Genomic DNA, 19,793 nt, shown 5'->3' on the forward strand with positions numbered 1-19,793 from the left:
TATTGGTGGTGTTACACCTTGTCACTTCATTGAAATGCAATATTGACCAATTGGTTCTGATATTTCGCTTGCTGTTTTGTATGTGGAATACTTATCACCATAAGGAAATATCTTGAAGGGAGATTAGAGATATCAGTGAACAGCCTATATTTCAGAATTATGAAAATGGAAAAGTATTTTCCACATATGTTTTTACGATTTTTTATCGTATCATAAAATGTTTAGGTACAAAATCTTTTTTATAAAAAATGTAATAATCCAATGGATTCAGTGCAAATCATTTTATGTATTGAAATTGTTATATAGATGTAAAAATGCTTGTTTGCAACTGTTATTGAACCTAGTTTTGTCAGAGAAAGACGTTAACATAATCACACAAAACATGAGCTGACTATGAATACAAAATCTATTTTATTAAGAGATTACAAGTACTGTGTTAATACAAGTACAACAAACAACACTTGGAATTTGTGTTGGATACTTTACAGTCACTGGAAGTCCATATTGTTGAAATTTTATGAAACAAATTGAGTTCATCCCATATTCAGACAGAGAACATTGGGATTCCAGTGTTTTGTATTTGTGAATTCATAAAATTGTCATTGCAGGTGGTTACTGCTTCACCAGGAGTGCGGACATCTGTCCCCAATGTAACAATTGATTCTGCTGGAAGACCACAAGTTAGTGTCGCATCAACACTAGCATCAGCTCTTGCCAGCACCATCAAAGTGACGCCATCTGTCTCCACAGCACAGCAGCATGCTATATTGTCACAGGTGAGGTTTTGAATTTGCATTGTATAATCTGGTAAAATGTTATATATAATGTTTCTTTTCATTGTCTACAACAGGATGGAGAATCTGGAAACACTGTAACATTTTGGAAGATTATGACCAAGTTATTAAGGATATAATTGAGTATTTTTGTAACATTTCAAGGATATGTGTGATGAAATTTTCATCCTGAATATAGTGTATGTGCAAGTAAACTCATTCTGAAGAAGCCTAAAATTATGGTTATGCCTGTTATGGTGTAATTAATGCAGTCACAAAAGTCCTGTCATTAAAGAAGATACCATTTTCAACTACAGAATGAAAGAAGTAATGGCATTCCTGGTCCAAAAATTTCTGTACATAGGGATTTAAATGAAGTCCCATCATTGATGTGGTAGATATTCCCAGAAGTTCTGTGTGTGTGAAAAGTCTGGTGGGTAATTACTCGAGGAGAACAGTGGACCATATTTATACACGTAAATGCTTTATAACTATTTATATTGAAGTATGCACTGAAATGTGTCAAAATTTATAATATTGCAATGCAGTGGCGTGTTACTTCTAGGTAACGTAAGACTCATATGGCCATACAGTGGAGTTTGTATGTTTTCCTAATTCAGAATTTCAGTTGTTAAAGCTGAGTGAGCAAGGTCCCAGATGTGAATGCACTTAAGTAGTGGTTCCTGCATTTTTTAATTCTTTCAGGCAGCTGTTATGTGGGCTGATGCCACATATTAACTTGGAAGATGGAGCTCATTGTTGACAGCAAGTATAGGTATGGTGAAGGGTTGAAAAATTTTATGCTTTCCCACCAGTCAGGTAAATATCTCAGTTGTCAGCTGAACACTGTTGGCACTTGAGCCACCCAGTGCCGGGCGACGTACATAGCACGTCAGCATTTAAATGCCACATCTTGCCGGGCGACGTCATGCGTCTTGTGCTGCTTTTCATATAAAATAATACTTCTGCAATGAAATTAAAGAGGAAATTTCTGTCTATCATTTTGTATATTCGTTATCCCACTTTGAACTTCTTGGGGGGTTTTTTATACATTTGAAGTCTGAAGAAGTTTTTTAGCTCGCCGTCTAGGGTGCAGTATTGCCGTACAAATCTATCTCCATCTCTTGGAGTAGTTAAGAACTAAATATGCTAGGTTTATAGTCTGTAATCTCCTTGCGTGTTAGTCGAAGCATAGTCTGTGATCTCTCTATGTGTTGATCGAAGAAAAAATCGATTTCCATTCAGTCAGTGACGAGTGCTGCCTCTTGAACCGAATGACAAACCACGTGTAGAAAACCTAACAAGAAAGATACGTGACGTTGGCCTCTGATATGACTGATGTTGGGTATGATCAACAAATGCCTTGTTTGCATTCCTTGAGGTTGCCTTTGGTCCACAAAGCTAATGAAGTCTGCATGTAGCAGCCATGGCTGGGACAAGCAAGAGACGTTCAGTTGTGTTGAGTGACGAGGACTTTGTTGAAAGCGATTCCGAACAAAGTCTGTCACATTTGGATTTTGACATTGAAAACGAATTAGATGGTAATGCCTTCATTGAAGCTGTTGGAAATGAGGGCAGCATTGAGGGTTTCCGCGACTACCACACACAGCTGAATTTTTAAGGTAATATGATACTATTGTTCATAATTTTTATATGGTTACTGGCCCAAAAATAATTTTAAAGTAGTGTGGATCAGTACTCTAATTCTATATACTTCTCTGGACGTTGTGTGAAAATCTGAAAAACAAAACTCCAGTTTTCCCCCGTTTATTACGCTTTACGTTAAGTGCTGCATTCTCCGAATTAATTATTTAAATATCCACTGGCATTGGAGTGCAAAAACGATTTAAATGCCCCCGGACCAGAAGGGTTAGAGGCCCTCAGGTTGGCAAGCAAGGAAAGAAAAAGCCCTCAGTGCCAGAAATTAAATGTTAATTATTTACACTTTCGTTGACCTGTGTCTTTATTTTTATTTTTTCCAGATGTAATTATAAATATTCATCCAAGTACATTACACGAAATATTGGTATGTACATCAGTCAACATTGTAATGAACATGACCACATGTTAGCAGTGACACAAGACCATGGACAAGCAATAATTTGATGAAATCTGGTGTTTATTTCTTCTTAGGTACTAACATACCACTTCCAGAGGCATCATTTTTATGACCTTGAACATTTCTTGCAATTTTTGCAGGATTAAACTATGATAAGGGGACCGATTTAAGTTTACCATCATCCAGACATCTTAACTTTAACTTTTCAATAATGATTTTAGTTTATGTTTAATTAAGTCCTTTTGGCTGAAGTCACAGCTAGATGTGGATGCAGGTTAAATTGAGACTGTTTTGAGCAGTTTTGTCAGAATTGGAAAAATTATCACTGTGTGACACTGCTTTTGTCAATGAAGCCTTCAAACACAGTTTTGAGCACAAATTTTGAACTCGTACCACTCATCTGACACCTTGTAAGTTACATTCATTTTGTCTCTTTTGCTGCTGTTTTGCAGAAGGTCCATTCAGTGAGGCACAAGAATAATTATTTCTCTGTTACCACACCCCTCTGAGGAAGTTTTTGGCCAAGTAAATGTATCGAACAGTGACATTGCTTTTAATTTGTCATCTGTAGCCATGTTCATAAATCTCTGCTTTATTGCTTCAGTTCCATTCCCAATTATTTTCTCCCTATCGGCTGTAAACTTATGTTATATCAGTGTAATCTTCTGACAATTTCTATATCCAATGAATCATTGGATGGCCAACAGCTGTTTTGGTGCCGGGGTATTTGGAGCTGATTTCATATGAATTTGATGCCCTGAATTCAAATATGGCATTAGTTTTTGCCTAGGAGCTCAAATTTTTAAGATATAACATTTTGGTGAAATATACGTTACACTATTTTAAGTTAAATCAGTGGATCAAATAAAAAAACTCAACATGGAATTTTTATTACTATATTATAATTATATTTTTATTTTATTATATTAAATACAAAGATAGAGGAAAAAATCATCGACTATATATAACAGTCAAACCAACTATAGTCACGGAACACTACGGAAGCTTCTTTTTCGTGACTTTCTTGAATGTATTTTAGAACAGTCCCTTTTTAAACTCCAGCAGTAATCTGCCATCATGTGTGTATCCCATCTTCCTTGGTAGCGGTCCTCCATAGTTTTAATATCCTGGTGAAATCTTTCACCTTGTTCCTCACTGGTGTCTCCTAAATTTTCAGGAAAACTATCTAAGTGACTGTGTAAATAGTGCACCTTAATGCTCATGTTACAGCCAAGGGATTTGAAACTGTTAAGCATCTCGTTTACCAGTTCAACATAGTTTTCAGCTTTGTGTTTGCCCAGAAAATTTTCGACAACTGCAACAAATGAAGTCCAGGCTTTTCGCTCAGCCTCGTTCATCGAATTTGCGAAGGCAGGATCCTTAATGAGTTGTCTTATTTGTGGGCCGTCAAATATTCCTGCTTCAATTTTTTCCGTACTCAACTGAGGCATTTTCATTTCTATATATGCAAAGCATGATCCGTTCTTATCAAGGGCCTTTACAAACTGCTTCATAAGGCCCAACTTGATATGCAGTGGAGGAAAGATGATTTTCTCTCGTCTAACTAAGGGATCGTTAATGATATTCTTCTCCCCAACGTACATGTTTTCTCTCTTGGGCCATTCTTTTCTAACCCAGTGGTGTGTTTTGTCTCTGCTATCCCAGAGGCACAAAAAGCAGGGATATTTGGTGTAACCACTTTGCTGTCCAAGGAGAAAATTTACCATTTTTAAGTCCACACAAATCACCCATTGATGTTCATGATACTTTATCTTCTCTAAGACCAAAGCTATGGTGTTATATTCTTCTTTCATTTTCGTGGAGTGAGCAATTGGTATTGAACCATATTTGTTTCCATTGTGTAGAAGGACACATTTCAAACTTCGCTTTGAGCTGTCAATAAATAGGCGCCAATCATCGGGAAAATATTCAGGAAGAGCCATTTTTTCCAAGAGTCCTCTAATTTCGTGACAATATACAAGATTGTAATCTTGAGAGAAGAAGGGTAGCAGATCCGTTTCTCTTGTGCGGTAAAAGGAAATTTTGGTTTCTTGTTCCAGTAAATTTTTGTCGTTCAACCTAGAAGCCAGTAATTCAGAAGCTTCTTTTGACAGGTTGAGATCTCTGATGAGGTCATTTAACTCATCCTGGTTAAAACGTTGAGGGATTGACGACATCCCTTCATAATCACTGTCACCTTCATTACAATCAGAAGGGTGATTAGAGGGAAAATACTCATCCTCACAGAGCTCTGGTAGCTGGTGAAACGTTGGGATCGGTACTTCCTCTGAGTGAGGAACTGGGCGTCTTGCAGAGGCTAAATCAGGATAAGTCCACTTGCTACGGTTGTTTCGATTGATTCCAGTAATATTTACTAGGCAGAAATAACAGTCATCGAAGTGGTTCTTGGGTTCTCTCCAAACCATCGGTACGCCGAATTTCAGACTTTTTCTTTTCCCGGTAGTCCACTGTCGTAAATGTTCTGTACAAGTTTTACAGACCTGATGCGGTGCCCAGGTTTTATCCTGATCACCAAGCCTAACACCAAAGTATACAAAATAAGCTTTCTTTACAAAGTCACTAACAGTTTTTCTGTTTTCTTTTAACGTGTATTCTCCACATATGTAACAAAACACATCAGGTTGATTTATACAACTTCTTCTTCTTGAACTCATTTTATTTCAATTCAGGAACACAAACACAACAATCTTCAACACAGTACGTTTTAGGTTAAATTTATAACAACTCTTTTACTTTTATAAACAAATATCACCCGAGGCCAACTTCGATGTACCCTGCACGGCGAGAACATATAAACTAACCTCAACTCTAGTGGAAGCGTTCAAGTTCACTTCACACCGGACAGACAATGCCATCTAGTGGATTTTGGGGGAACTCAGTGGACAGCAGACTGACAATAGGGCAAATATACAGGAACCAATCCTTGCATATGAGATTTAGAACTGCACAAAATACAATTAGAACTGCACATTTTGTGTAGAACTGCACGTTACAAAAACGCTGATCTAAAAAAGTAGAGCTGGTAGAGAAAAACTGATTTTATATTTAGATTCAGCGCCTTAAATATAACTAAAATTAGTTTTAAAATCCTAGACACCAAAAAAAAATTTTTTTTTTGTAGGCCTGTATTTTTATTATCCAGTGATCCATTCGGGTACATAATATTATGTACCCGAATGGATCACTGGATAATAAAAATACAATAAATATGTCCTTATTCAGTTTGCATCAGCTGCAATTCATGAAACAAGCCTTCCATAGATGTCAGTTTCAGAAATTGTTCTTTCAGTGCTCTTGGATTATCTTTTAGCTCTTCAGTGTTGGTCATTTGAACCATCAGAGACAGCTTCTTCAAAGGGAACAAGAAGTGATAAAAGAAGTTCAGAGCTCTAATGAATCCTTCATTTTTAATTGTCATAACTTTTGCTTTGTTACCTTCACACTTCATACCTCAACTCACATTCCATAAGTGTTTTAATAAAGAAATCTAGTCTGTAATGACAGCTTTGATTGTCTCTACTTTGCTAATTACTCACCATATTTTTTTTAATTACATAATATTAGCAATCAGAATTACATTTACCGTATATAGTGCACTTTTTTTTTTTTACCTTTAGCAGTTCTTTAAATAAAATTTCAGCAGTTCATTTTTCTTACTTGAATTATTACAAAACTTGAAAATTGCAGTCCAACAGTGGCCAGTTTCCTCCATATATGGGTCTCCTTTTAGTGACCTTGTAATACACAGTGTATTGTAATATATTCTATACATGCTGTCTTATTTTTGCCAAACCACAGTCAGCTCCCATCATGGAAGGTGCCTCAGCTGTTCTAAGTTCAACAAGACATTTTAAATTTCACCAGTCCAAATGTACTTGGTTCAGTGCTTTTTCAGTGCTGTCTCACTAACTGGAAGCAGTATTGCTTTCCAAGAAAGGCTCCTTGAGACCACGATTATTTATATATTCTGAAGGGTTCTGACTGATTTTTGACACTCAGGATTACTGGGTTTCTGGACTTATTTATTGCCTGGTATTCTAAAGAACAGAAAAGAAACTGAATTTTCATTGTGAAAGAAATGATCCAGTAAGCTTGATTAAGCTGATAGAAAATTTTGACAACTTATATAGCAAACCTGAGTGCCATGTAATATCAAAGGCTTTTTCAATGTCCAAGAACACCACAGCTGTAGACATTTTATTGTTGAAATTAAGGGTCACGTGGTCTGTTAGCCTCATACATTGCATTGTCGTACTGTGACGTGCACGGAAACCAAACTGGCCTGCGTTAAGTAGGCCTCTTTCTTCAATGTGCTTTTCAAATATTTTCAGAATGACTTTCTCAAGTAGTTTTCCTGTTGTGGACAGGAGGCTAATTTGGACATAAGTTTTGAGGGAATTTGTGGTCCTTACCAGGTTTCAGTAAGGTTATGACTTTTGCTTCCTTCCAAGGACTTGGAAAATGGGACAGCTTAAGGCAGTGATTGAATAAATGGGGCAGATGTACCAAAGGTTGCCTTGGAGTGCTTGAGGCATTCATTTGGAATGCCATTAATTCCACTAGTCTTTCTCAATTTCAAAGAATTTATTAACTTCTGTAAGTCACATGGTCTTATCCTCTGAGGTGCGCTGTTGTCTACGTCTTCGAGTAGAGCTTGAACTCTGACCTCCACCCACCGTTCATAATTTTCATTACACAAATGCTGTGGTGTGAACTGAATCTCTGAACAGTCAGCAGTTGTGTTGGCTTTCTTGGATGGATGAAATTTAAGGCCTGACAAACCATGAATAGCAGTTGGTGCCCTTGGTCCATCCATCTTTAGGAGGGATTTCAGAATGGGCCATATAGCCTGAGGTGTGATTTCAGTGTTACCTATCTTTGTTTCCCACTGTTCAAGTGCCTTTTTATGGGTCATTCACCTAATTGACTTCAAGAACCAATCAACTGCTGTTTTACATGCTGGATCCCTGGTTTCCTGCCACAATTTTTGTAGTCTCTGCTTATGTTTTATCAAATGATCTAGACCAGGAAGATTGTTGTGTATGTCCAAAAGTGTAACTTTACTTGTCGACAACTTATATGCTGAAGCAATAGAGGCTGCAAAGTTCCACACCGCTTTATCGGCTTTTACCCCCGAGTTAATTTCGATTTTTGGTGATATCAGTTCAGAGGCGAGGCTTTGAAACCTATTCCAATCTGTGAATTTCTCAATAGGTTTCAAAATATTCCTAATTTTGACATGATCCAGTATGTGAAATATTATTGGTAGGTGATCTGAGTCCAAAATATCGGAGACAGTAACATCCGACACTCTGATGTTCTGGTGGACCACAAAATCTAGCACATCACCATTTTCCCCAGGGGAATAATGACTGGGGCACTGTGGTGCTGAAATTTCAAATTCATTCAAATCAAATACAGTAGAACTTGGTTATAACGTCATCAAATGGACCTAAAAATAGTGTCGTTATAAACGAATGTTGTTGTAACCGAAATGGGCACTTCCACAGTAGCCTTATGTTAGTCACGTAAAAATCTACCAAAAACCGAGTTAAAATGTTGCATTTTTTAGTGAAATACGTAGTTAAGTACAGACTAACGTAACATTAACGTGGAATTGCCCAAATGTTTAATATCAAAGACATATTACAGCGCTTTTCACTGACAATACACACCGCACTAATACTGTATATTAAAGGTAGGCCTACTCACCAAATTACAGTAGATTACATCAATTGTTGTGCCTTACTGTACCTAGATACGAGTACAGTAATCAGTTATCTTCATCTGTTTCCTGTTACTTGCCCAATACACACTTTCTAAATTACGTTAAATGTCCATATCAGAGAAATTCACGAATGAAAATGACGTTACATACGAGGTTGATGCATTTGTGCATGTTGTACTAAGCAAGGTATAAAAACAGTTGCTTTATGAGGAATTAGTTCGTACCATTGAATATTTGACGCAGTAGACAAGGTGTCGCAGAAACCAATGTTGCTATAACCAAGTTTTACTGTAATTCCATGAGTTTCTCGCCTGAAGAGTTTGAAACTCACTATTCCAAAATGGGTGCTTAGCATTCAGATCACCTGCTAGAATAGATTTTCGTCTAAAGCTTAAGAGCTCAGTGATGTCAACATCATTCGAGGCATGGCCTGCAGATTTATAAATGGCTGCAAGTAGAACTTCACTATTATCAATCAATCAATGCAGACCCCTGTCACTTCCACTGAGACAAGAGGTGGTAAGTCTACATGGTTGTGGGGAATGCCTTTTCTAACTGCAACAGCAGTTCCACCATTTCTGCCTGGGTAGCAATCGGTTCAATAAAAGCGATAATTTGGAATAAAGAACCTCTCATGAGGTTTCAGATGTGTCTCTGAAAACAGAGCGACATCTACATGCAGGTCTTGTATCTGTTTACTGAGCTCATAGCGCTGCCCCGCAATGCCAGTCACATTAAATGCTATGACTTTGAAGGGCCTATGAATTCTAGTGGCCATTTTGCTCTCTGAGATTTAAGACAATTTTTGTAATGGCCAATAGTTTAGCCTCCTTTGGCACAGCACCATTAGACTCTGTCATAATCTGCTGTACTACTACCATTACTATTATTTTCAAAATTTTGTTCAGAGGCAAACTGTTTATATTTAGTGCCGGAACTGACTGACCTGTTGTCTGCTGTTCGTTTTGGGTAAGGCCACAGGGACCGTGTGTTCCATTGTGGCGGGACCTGCCACTGCCACCTGATGTGTCTGAGGCTGCCGTTGTTCCTCTGTCTTACTTCGGAGCGCCGCCGCGAAGGACACACATGGAGTGGTGAGGTTTGAAGAGAACACCCTTCCTGTTGTAGCTCTGGATGCCCTCTGCGATTTCTTTTTCTGCATCTCCTTCGCTTCTCTGCAGCCACGATAATTTGTGGAATGGGGTTTTTCTCCTTCTGCCAACTGACAGTAGCAACATGTGACCTCCGCACCACAAGCAGCGGAGAGGTTGCTTGAAGTTTGCCCAGATGTGGCTGAACTGCTGGCAGTTATGGCATTGCATAAGACTATTCTGGCCTCTATATGCCTCCTCCCTGATCGTGATGTGGCAGAGACTTTACAGTCGGAAAATTTCTTGGGATTTTTCTGTCCTCGGCAAGGTTATTAGGAAGAGGGGGAGGTTGATGGTTGTTGATCCATTGGAGGGTGACCGATGGGTAGTTGTCATCTGCTTGACACTAATAACATCAAATCCGAGGCTCACCAGCCTGTCAGATATGTCTTCTGCAGGGGTGTTGTGTGGTAGGTGACGTATCACTGCCCTCATAGGTTTTTCGGATTTGCGATAGAATGAGTAATAGAACATGTTATTGGTGTCGAAGTGGGATTTCATGGACTGGAAATCCGCCATGTCTCTCATGATGGCTCTGTTCCATGTGTTAACCTCTACTAGAATTCACGATTCCTGGGCACAGTACTGTCTCACTGACTCTGTCACTCCTGTATCTCTCTTGTCTGACCATAACTCTCACTGAGCAACTTCCTCACCTGGACAACTTATGTCAGTAGAACTATAGCTATATAAGCACCTGAGATCAGGCTTTGTCAGTGGGAGGTAACAGGAAAAGTGCTCAATAAAATCTGCAACAAAGCTTGCACAGACCTGAAACCAAGATAGAAAAGGAGATGGAAATTTTATGCAACAAACCAAGTCAATGAAAACAGAAACATAGGACTAATTTGAGAACTTCATGTTGTGAAACCATTGTTTGCCTATGAGTAGCTGAAACCCTGGGAATAAAATCTTATAGAAACCCACGAAGAATCAGATCACACTGATCATTGCGGTGAGTTGCTAACCTCATTATTGATGAGGGGGATCCAAATGGGAGAAATATCCAAACTGGACTGGCTAATGGGATCGGTTAACCTTAAGAGATGGCCCTTTAAATTCCGGTAATGGCTGCGGGACTGATTTAATTTAAATGCCCTCGATTATAAAGCAATAAAAATTGTAATCATTTACTAAAATTGCTGTGATTTCTACAATTTTTATGATAAACGAACCAAATAAACGCTGCTTGTTTCTAGAAAGAATATAGAATCCGATATTGTAATTTACAGACTTTATAAAATATGTAAAATTTTTTAGACTGATTCCAACTGAAATATGCCCCAATTTGTCGTCTGTCTACAAGAATTCATACAGTTGTTGCAAGTATGAATGCGGCTGATGTGGCAACACAGCGAAATCTTAGCTACCCCTGATTTAGGCTAGCCTATATCAATGTTTATTCACGTACGTTCTTTTGGTATGCAGAGATGTGGGCGCGTATCCGTTTATAAGAACCCTGATTGTTTATATTATTGCTTATAGCTACACAACGAGTGTTCTGTTCTGACCTGGTAGGCTACTGTATAAGAACTCTCAAGGTTAGCGTCCGTATAACAGCCCACCACATCAGAACACTCAAGGTTAGCATTCTGCGAAGTTGTAAAGCAACCAACCATTGCGTGGTCTCTTTTAGAAGACTGGGACATATTTCAGCTCATAAATGACTCCGAATCAGATTGTTGTAAAGACAGTTCTGAGAGTGGCGTTGAGGAAAGTGAATCAGAAATTGATTTTGACGAAGAACCATCATCTTGGTCGGCAACCTGGGGACCACCACACCAGCATGGCAAGAGGAGTGTGAATAATTATTCAGGTGGAGCTGTGGGCAAACTGTGGCAAACAGTTATAGCATCTGTCGTCGAACCTGGAAATGGACAAATAAACTATTTTTCCATCTCCTGGATCTGAACAGTTACATCCTGTTGTCACACAGAGAATTTTGTCTCGCTCTTGTGCGGAACATGCTGGAAGGGGTCCATCTCAACCTCAATGGACCAGGGGTCGGACCCCTGCCGTTTCATTGGAGATATCTCGATTAGAGGAGGCCAAACCACATCACTGGCCGACTTCCTCTACTTCGCAATTTAGGTGTCGTGTGTGCTTTTCACGTGGGAAACGAAGAACCGTCCGGACAAAGTGCGTGAAGTGTGACGTCGGTCTCTGCATTTCCGGATGATTCCAAGAATTCCACACGAAGGCAACATTCCGTTAGATGACGCAGGTGGGAAGACAGACAACTTATAAAGCTGGTGTCCAAAAATCATGTAAGTAGAACAAGAATTTATAACTTAAAATTAGATTTTAAAAAGCCGGCCGCACGCGTGGACTGCGCGATGACATAAGGCGTCATTCGTCCCCTTGACTTCATTTTAATGATGCCATATGGTGTCGCTCGGCTCTTAAAGGTTAAACATGCTATATGAGACAAAATATTGTGTTTGTGTTTCTAGAATACCAGGCAATGGACAAAGTCCAAAAACCCCTGTAATCCAGAGCACCATCATTTATGTATCGTATATAAATTATGATTTTTTCTGTTTCTTATATAACTGTTATTGAAGCTTTTTAAACAACTGAAAAAATCTGATGCTTTGATATCTGCACCAGTGCTTTCTTTTATCTATATATATATTTTTTTTTTCTGAAATTGGGCTTATGCCCGGTGGCAGCGTTTACAAAAATGGACATACATTCAACAAAGATACAGCACGTAAGTCTCAAGAAATTTCAGAGTACAATACAAGTACAATGACCTAATACAAGTACACTTCACTTCACTTCACTTCACTTGCCCTGCTGATTTTGTTTTCCTAACCTTCTTTCTAAATATATGCGCTTTAACGGGGTGAGTCCCAATCACCCCTTCAGGTAACTGGTTCCAGTCAGCAATGGTCCTGTTCACAAAGGAAGACTTCCTGACATCTGTTCTTATTTTTCTGGCTCTTATTTTCCTAAGATGATTGACTCTACTCACGTAGTATGGCACCTGTAATCTGTCCCCTATATCTTTCCATGCCCTGTCACCGTTATATGCTTTATAAAGTGCACACATCCTTGCTGTCATGCTACGCTGCGCCAAAGATTCCCAGACTGAGCCTCCTGTATAATGGGAAAATTTAGCAGCTTTATTTTGAACGCGGTCTAAAGCAGTGATCTGACATTCCGTTTGGATCCCAGCATGCCGCCCCATATTCGAGAATGGGACGTACTAGCGACGTGTAGGCTAAATGTTTGGTATTTTTATTACCCCTTTTTACAATATGCATTACAAAATGTAGTGCCCTCCAGGCTTTTCAGACCGTGTCATTTACCTGATCAGCCCAGCTTAAATCACTTCGCATGATAATTCCCAAATATTTGCAAAAGCTAGCTTCAGGAATATTATGGTCCCCAGGAGAGTAATTTAACGGATCCCTCACACGTGCTCTCATGAAGCTTATTGCCTTACTTTTATTTGGATTTATTTTCATTTCATTTTCTACTGCCCAGTTTCCCAATCTATCCAGATCTGTCTGTAATTTTTCTATATCCTTGACATTTAATATTTTCCTATATACTATACAGTCATCTGCGAAAAGTCTAATTTTTTATTCAGTGTTCCTCCATATATCGTTTACATAAGCTAGAAACAAAAGTGGGCCCAGAACGCTCCCTTGAGGTACACATGATGTCACTCTAACTTCCTCCGAGTATTGCCTCCCTGCTCTAACTCTCTGGGAACAACCTATCAGAAATTCCCTAATCCATACGACTACCCTTGAGTCCACGCCCAATGCTGCAATTTTGTTTAGCAGCCAGTCATGAGGAACAGCATCAAACGCTTTCGACAAATCTATTATAATCGTGTCCAGCCTGACTGCTTCATCTAGGGCGTCTGATATGTCCTGACAGACTGTGATTATTTGACTCTCGCACGAGTATCCCGGTCTGAAGCCGTGTTGCCCCTCGTATAGCCAATCACTCTCTTCCCACACTTGTCTTAAATATCCCGCTATGTGTTCCATTTGTTTGCACACCACTAAGGTTAAACTGAGTGGCCTGTAATTTTGGACTATGGAATGTTCGCCTCCCTTGTAAATATGAACCACTATGGCCTTTTTCCATTAATAAGCCTCCACTCATTCGGTTGCATGATTAATGTTATTTGTAGGTAAATGCAGCATTACAGGGACAGCCTGTGTCAGTGGCTGTACGACAGGCAACTCAGAGTCCTGTCCGCATCCAGACTGCAGCAAGTGGATCTCCTCTGGTAGCAGTAACAGTACAACAACCTGCAGGGGTTCAGTCCCAAGGCATCCCAACAGTGGTAACAGCACAAGTACAGCAGCAACAGCAACATTCCATTGCTAACCCTGCCACACAGTCAGGCAACTCACAGGAAGCAGTAAGGCACAAAGTCTCTTATTGTGGTAGTGGAAGAGAAGGATTCTCTTCTGTCTTTATTATGACTCTTTATAGACAGAGAGTTCAGGCAACTTATGAAACCAACTTTCCTTCAAATGTAGTCATGCTAGCAATAGTTATAAATTAAGTATTATATAATTCACTGCTCCAAACCTGTGCATAATTTCTGCTAGTAAAAGTTCCAAATAAAGACTTAGAATAACTCAGACAGGACAGTGACTAAGCTATAGGTTGGATGAATGGAGTTTGATTTCTGGCAGGAGCAGGGATATTCCTTTTGACACCCATGTCCAGATTGTCTTTGGAGCCCAGCCATCCATGCGTTCAGTGATTAAAGAAATAGTGTAACTAGGTATGTACCATATTTGCCAGTCTATCCAGGTGAATGCTGGGATACTACCTTACTTACTCGTGGAGCTGAGCCCTTCTGGAGGAGCCACAAATTCTGCAGCTACTCAAGAATTTCCCAGCATTTTATGGAACCCAAAGTTCATTACTGTGTTCACAAGAGCCTTCCACTGGTCCCTATCCTGAGCCAGATCAATCCAATCCATACCATCCTATATCTCTTAAGATCCATTTTAATATTGTCCACCCACCTATGCCTTGGTCTTCCCAGTGGTCTCTTTCCTTCTGGCTTTCCCACGAATATCCTGTATGCATTCCTCATCTCCCCCATTCGTGCTACATGCCTTTCTCGCCTCATCCTGCTTGACATGATCATTCTAATTATACTTGGAGAAGAGTACAAGTTATGAAGCTCCTCATTATGCAGTTTTCGACAACCTCCTGTCACTTCATCAGGTTTTGATTTGTTATCGTTGTTCCCAAATATCTGAAATGTACCACATTTTCAAAACATCTGTTTCCTATCTTTATGTCATGATTTTGCCCTGCATTTTGGTGATGAGACAGCAACATACACTTAGTTGTTTGTGTGTTTTTCTTTATGGTATCTATGTTATGACCCAGTAGATTCACATCAGCAGCATAGACCAACAGCTGATGTGTCCTGTTTAACTTCAGTCCCACCTGGTTTTCCTGGACCTTCCTAATGGCATATCCTAAAGCAAAGTTGAAAAGGAGTGGTGATGAAGCATCTCCTTGTTTTAGACCATTCTAAATAGGAAATTTATCAGACAAATGTTTACCTATATGGACTTCACTATACATTTCGTTTAAACACATTTTAATCAGCCTAACTAGTTTCATGGGTATCCCAAACTCTATCAGAATATTGTACAGCACTTCCATCCTAACTGAATCATGCTGGGATAACACCTTGAAAAAGACTACAGCCACATTCATACTCATTCTTTCCATTAATTGGTTGTAATCACCAGCTCATCTTCACTAATGCCATATGAAAATAACAGTTGATAAAGCACCATAAAATAAACCAAGAACCGTATTTGCATCTACATATATATATCTGTGTGTGTGTGTGTGTGTGTATGTGGGGATTAGTGTAAAAACATGTATTTTTAAATGGTCTTCCAAATATATGGTATAAAGGCAACAAAATTTCCTTTACATTGTATCATTCTCATTTCCCTGAGTTTATGCTTGCCTTGATTTTTCATTAATTTAAGCAGTCCCTTAAAAAGTGTAAAATAGACGTTTCACTTCACCTTTCTACTGAACTCCATGGTATCACATCCCAGAAGATGGTAATTTTTTTGCTGCTGTATGGAATAATACAAAAGCGTGTTACAGGAATGTTTATTTCCCATGAACAAATTTTCTGTGTGGCCAGTTTTGAACTTTGTTTCTAAGCTCCTGAGGTATACGTTCCAAAACAGAATTTGCAATGAATGGGAACCTAAAGATGTGAAATGAGAGGAAATATTCAAACTAATTAATGGGAGAAAGATATGTAATGGGACAGTCTACACAACAATAATTCTGAAAGAGACAAAATAGACATTACTGTGCCAGCATTTGTTTTTATTAGCTGTTGGAAATGCTACATGTTTTGACCCTTTTCTTGCGTCATCTTCAGATGTACAAGAATACTGGTACTGGTTCTTGAATTGTGTCATCAATCAATATGAATTCATATTGTGTTTGTATAAATTTTTATACTAACAAATACACTTTAATTTAAATGTGATTCAGATATGGTTTAAAACTTGATATTTATCATTAAAATGATAAAAATTAAAATTGGAATTAAAATAGCGATAAAGATACTTGTAACTTATATTAAGTCTTATTTAAAACTTTGCGACCACTACATATCCATATATGTATTGTTAAGTTGTTCATCTGTAGTAGTGATAGCTGTGATGTGGGATAACTGCATGCTGGGATCTTTCCTCAGAACCTGGGCTGTGTTGCATGAATTCACACCAATTTCTATATATTTATGCTTTGTTATTGTAACTCATAAAATATACTGTCGCGTGTTTGCTAGGCAACGTTACAAGAAATTTTGTGGATTTTGGATTTGAATTAATATTTTATTGGACAGTCACTTTTACACTTGCAAGTACAATTATTCACAACTTATAACATCTTTAGATGTTTCTTCTTAAATGTTACAACTTCTTGCACTGCTATCTGGGCAAAGTGTCTTCTGTTCTGAGGTCAAATACAAACTGAACTAGTCTCTTGTCGCAGATGGAGTTTTATAACTTTCACTCTGACCCAATAGGGAATACCATGTTGACGTGTTAACCTTGACCGCTGCTACGCAAAAGCTGCTTCAAAAAATTTGTGTGTAATGGTGGAAACTCCACTGTTAGGAATTGCTAGCATTCTGATTCCTAGCCACTGTCGTGAGAATGTTGGTCGTTGCCTAGGAAATCAACTCTGATCTCAACCATTCTGGATTTGTGGCAGCATGCCACAATACTTTCATTTTGTGGTCAGCCATCCCGGATTATATATACTTGATGGTGTAGTGTTGTTTGTTATTGTTCCCCAGTTCTCTTCATCAAACTTCAAATTGAAATCTGGTGCACTTATATGTTGAGTTTCTTCCATAAGAAATAATAAAAAGAGAGATTGCATAATTTATACAGCTATATCAACAATGTGTGAAAAATCCAAAGGTGTCATTCTCACATTGCTGCCTTTTGTAATTAGCAGACCAGCTTGAGGTTATTTATTTTTTGGATTTTAAAGTCATGAAACAGAAAGTTATCACCATTAATACCTGTAGCCATGGAAACATGACAATATCAGAATTTAAAGCTATGAAAAGGATCCTTTCATACATTCCCACAGAAGCAAAACCTCACATGAATCACAGGGTTCATGCAACACCTATTACTAACACTATAAGTAATTGTGCAGATCCAAATAAAGCAAACATGTAAAATCAAACTGAAATTTTTAAAAGCACTTGGAACTGCAGCATAAAAACCAATCATTCTCTTTTTCAGACCCAGTGAAACCTGAGCAGAGTGATTTTTGAAGACAGCCTTTGAAATGCCGTTTTGCAAGTGTTACATGTAATGAAAGTGCTGCTGATTAGAAGAAAGATCTGTTTTCAGAAGTGATTAGACATTCTACACTTCATGGCAGATGAAGAATTGATATTGTTAGTAATGTGCTTCTAAGAACACAAGCGTGAAACTGTCACCTCACATCAGGGATGCTTATTCCCCTATTTGTAATAAAATGTTTATATCCTAGGTAATCAGAAGGGATGATCTCTTTATGGACAAAACATGGATTTGAAGCCAAAGTCTTAAGAATAGATATAATTTCCATATTAACATGGAAATGTGAGATATAAACACAACTCTATGACTTTCAGCATTTATAAAATGTTAACAACTCCCTTTGTCAATTTTGATCTTGCCCATTATTCTGTTATAGTCACAAACATTCACACCAGTGTTATCCAGTGGGTTTATGTCACTCACATATATGAACATATGCTGAGGGTGCTTTACTTTATTAACATGTGAATTTGACTAGGTCAGGTATTGTGGGGAAGCAAATCCGCATACTCTCGACAGGAATTATGGAAGGTGAATCAATGAAATGAAATGAAATAGTGAACAGTAACTTTCCACTTGCCAGTGTTTAATGGTTAATGGGTATGTGATGTGGTTTGTATGTGCGTGTGTATTGACGTCAACTGTCCAACAGTTAAGTCAGAAAATCTGAACTGTAAACATTTTAAAAGTAATGTGATGCATTTTTTGCAGATATGTGAATTCATGTAATTGTGTGAAAGATCATGCTTTATGGCTGATATGAAAACATAGCAGCCAGTCATAACAGAATGGAAAGTATTACATTACTATGTAAATATGTCCGTCGATCACAACTCTGTACTTCTAACAAATAACTGACAGCCTCAAATTGTCAATAAAGTGAGTTAATTTATTAATATGTTACCTTTTCTGCATGTCTCGGTCATTTAGAACCATCATCCAGCATTTATAACCAATAAAATATATCCACGTTCATTACTGGACTGCGTGTCATAATGGATCCATTACTAGTTTTTACATAGGATTAATGTTTAAACATATTGAAATACTTGTCTAAGCATTTTCATTTCGTGCATCCTGCTGTGTTATAATACATACAACTTAATTATTGGGCCGTCACAACACAGCAATCAAAGAACTTCAGGGACAACGCCCAGATACCGTTCACTACATGGCCACTAGTGGCTGAAACATGTAGTGAACTGTATCTGGGCGTTCTCCCTGAAGTTCTTTGATTGTTGTGTTGTGACGGCCCAATAAATAAGTTGTATACTTGTCTAAGATTGGTAAAGATTATTTAAAATTATTGTTATTTTTTCTTATAGTTATCGATTATATGTATAGGGGTTCTATGGGTGGAACTGAGTAGGGGGGAATGGTGTGTGTGTGTATATATAGAATGTGTTTTTGAACTTTTGTTCTTTCTGGGGACATGGGTGTTATGCGAGTGTGCATTGTTGGTGCTAATGGTCACACGTGTTTTTCTTGTGTGAAATGGGGTCTTTCAAATTTTTGATCGTTTAGTATAAATGTTGATGTTATGTGGACATACGTTGTTGGTGCTGATGGTCTGGTGCCATCCTGTTTTTGGTAGTTTGGAAAATTAAGAATATTGTGAGGATGTTGTGTTACATGATTTTATGGTAGTTTTGCATGTGTGTACTTATGTTTTTCTTTGACATTCTGTGGTGGGCTTGCTGATCATGTTATTATTTGTTGTTCTGTATTAGTAAGCTTTTGTGTATTGGAATTTTGTTTATGGTGCTGTTTCCTGATTTTCTGAAAATGGATGTTGTTTTATGTTAATGTACTGTAGATTAGAAATATGAATACTACTTACTTGGTGTGCAAATATTGTTGATTTGTATAATCACTTGTTGAATTGTAATTTCGTTTCTTCTGCTGATGTGTTGTACCCAATTGTGTTGTTGGAAATTGACTGAGGTTATTGTTAAATAATGTCAGGAGTAGTATAGTGTGGGAGGGTGGTGGAGAGGGGTAGGCTTTTTCTTCTTTCGTCTTTAGGTAGTGGTGGGGGAAGGTCAGTTGGTGAGTGATTAATTATTATGTGGGATATGTTTTATGATTAGACTGAATATGGGGTTAGGTGTATCTGTGTATATGAAAGCATTCCCATGTATTTAATAGAGGGGGGGGGGTCAATGTGGAGTATATCCATTGTTTTCTCTATTGTACTGTGTT

At 38.2% G+C, this 19,793-nt stretch overlaps 1 protein-coding gene across 5 annotated transcripts in view; it reads left to right on the forward strand.

Annotated features, from left to right (window-relative positions):
- LOC111862876 (helicase domino) overlaps positions 1-18,489 on the forward strand; it is a 201,996-nt gene extending 183,507 nt beyond the window's left edge. For all 5 annotated transcript variants that reach the window (XM_023848643.2, XM_023848647.2, XM_023848644.2 and 2 more), the window contains 3 exons: positions 609-776; positions 13,886-14,119; positions 17,529-18,489. In XM_023848643.2, the coding sequence (XP_023704411.1) occupies positions 609-776; positions 13,886-14,119; positions 17,529-17,537 (411 nt within the window). In that variant the 3' untranslated portion in view covers positions 17,538-18,489. The remainder of the gene's footprint in view (positions 1-608; positions 777-13,885; positions 14,120-17,528) is intronic.
- Positions 18,490-19,793: the final 1,304 nt, after the last annotated feature.

The sequence above is a fragment of the Cryptotermes secundus genome, unplaced genomic scaffold (genome assembly GCF_002891405.2).
Source record: "Cryptotermes secundus unplaced genomic scaffold, Csec_1.0 scaffold528, whole genome shotgun sequence".
Lineage (NCBI taxonomy): Eukaryota > Metazoa > Arthropoda > Insecta > Blattodea > Kalotermitidae > Cryptotermes > Cryptotermes secundus.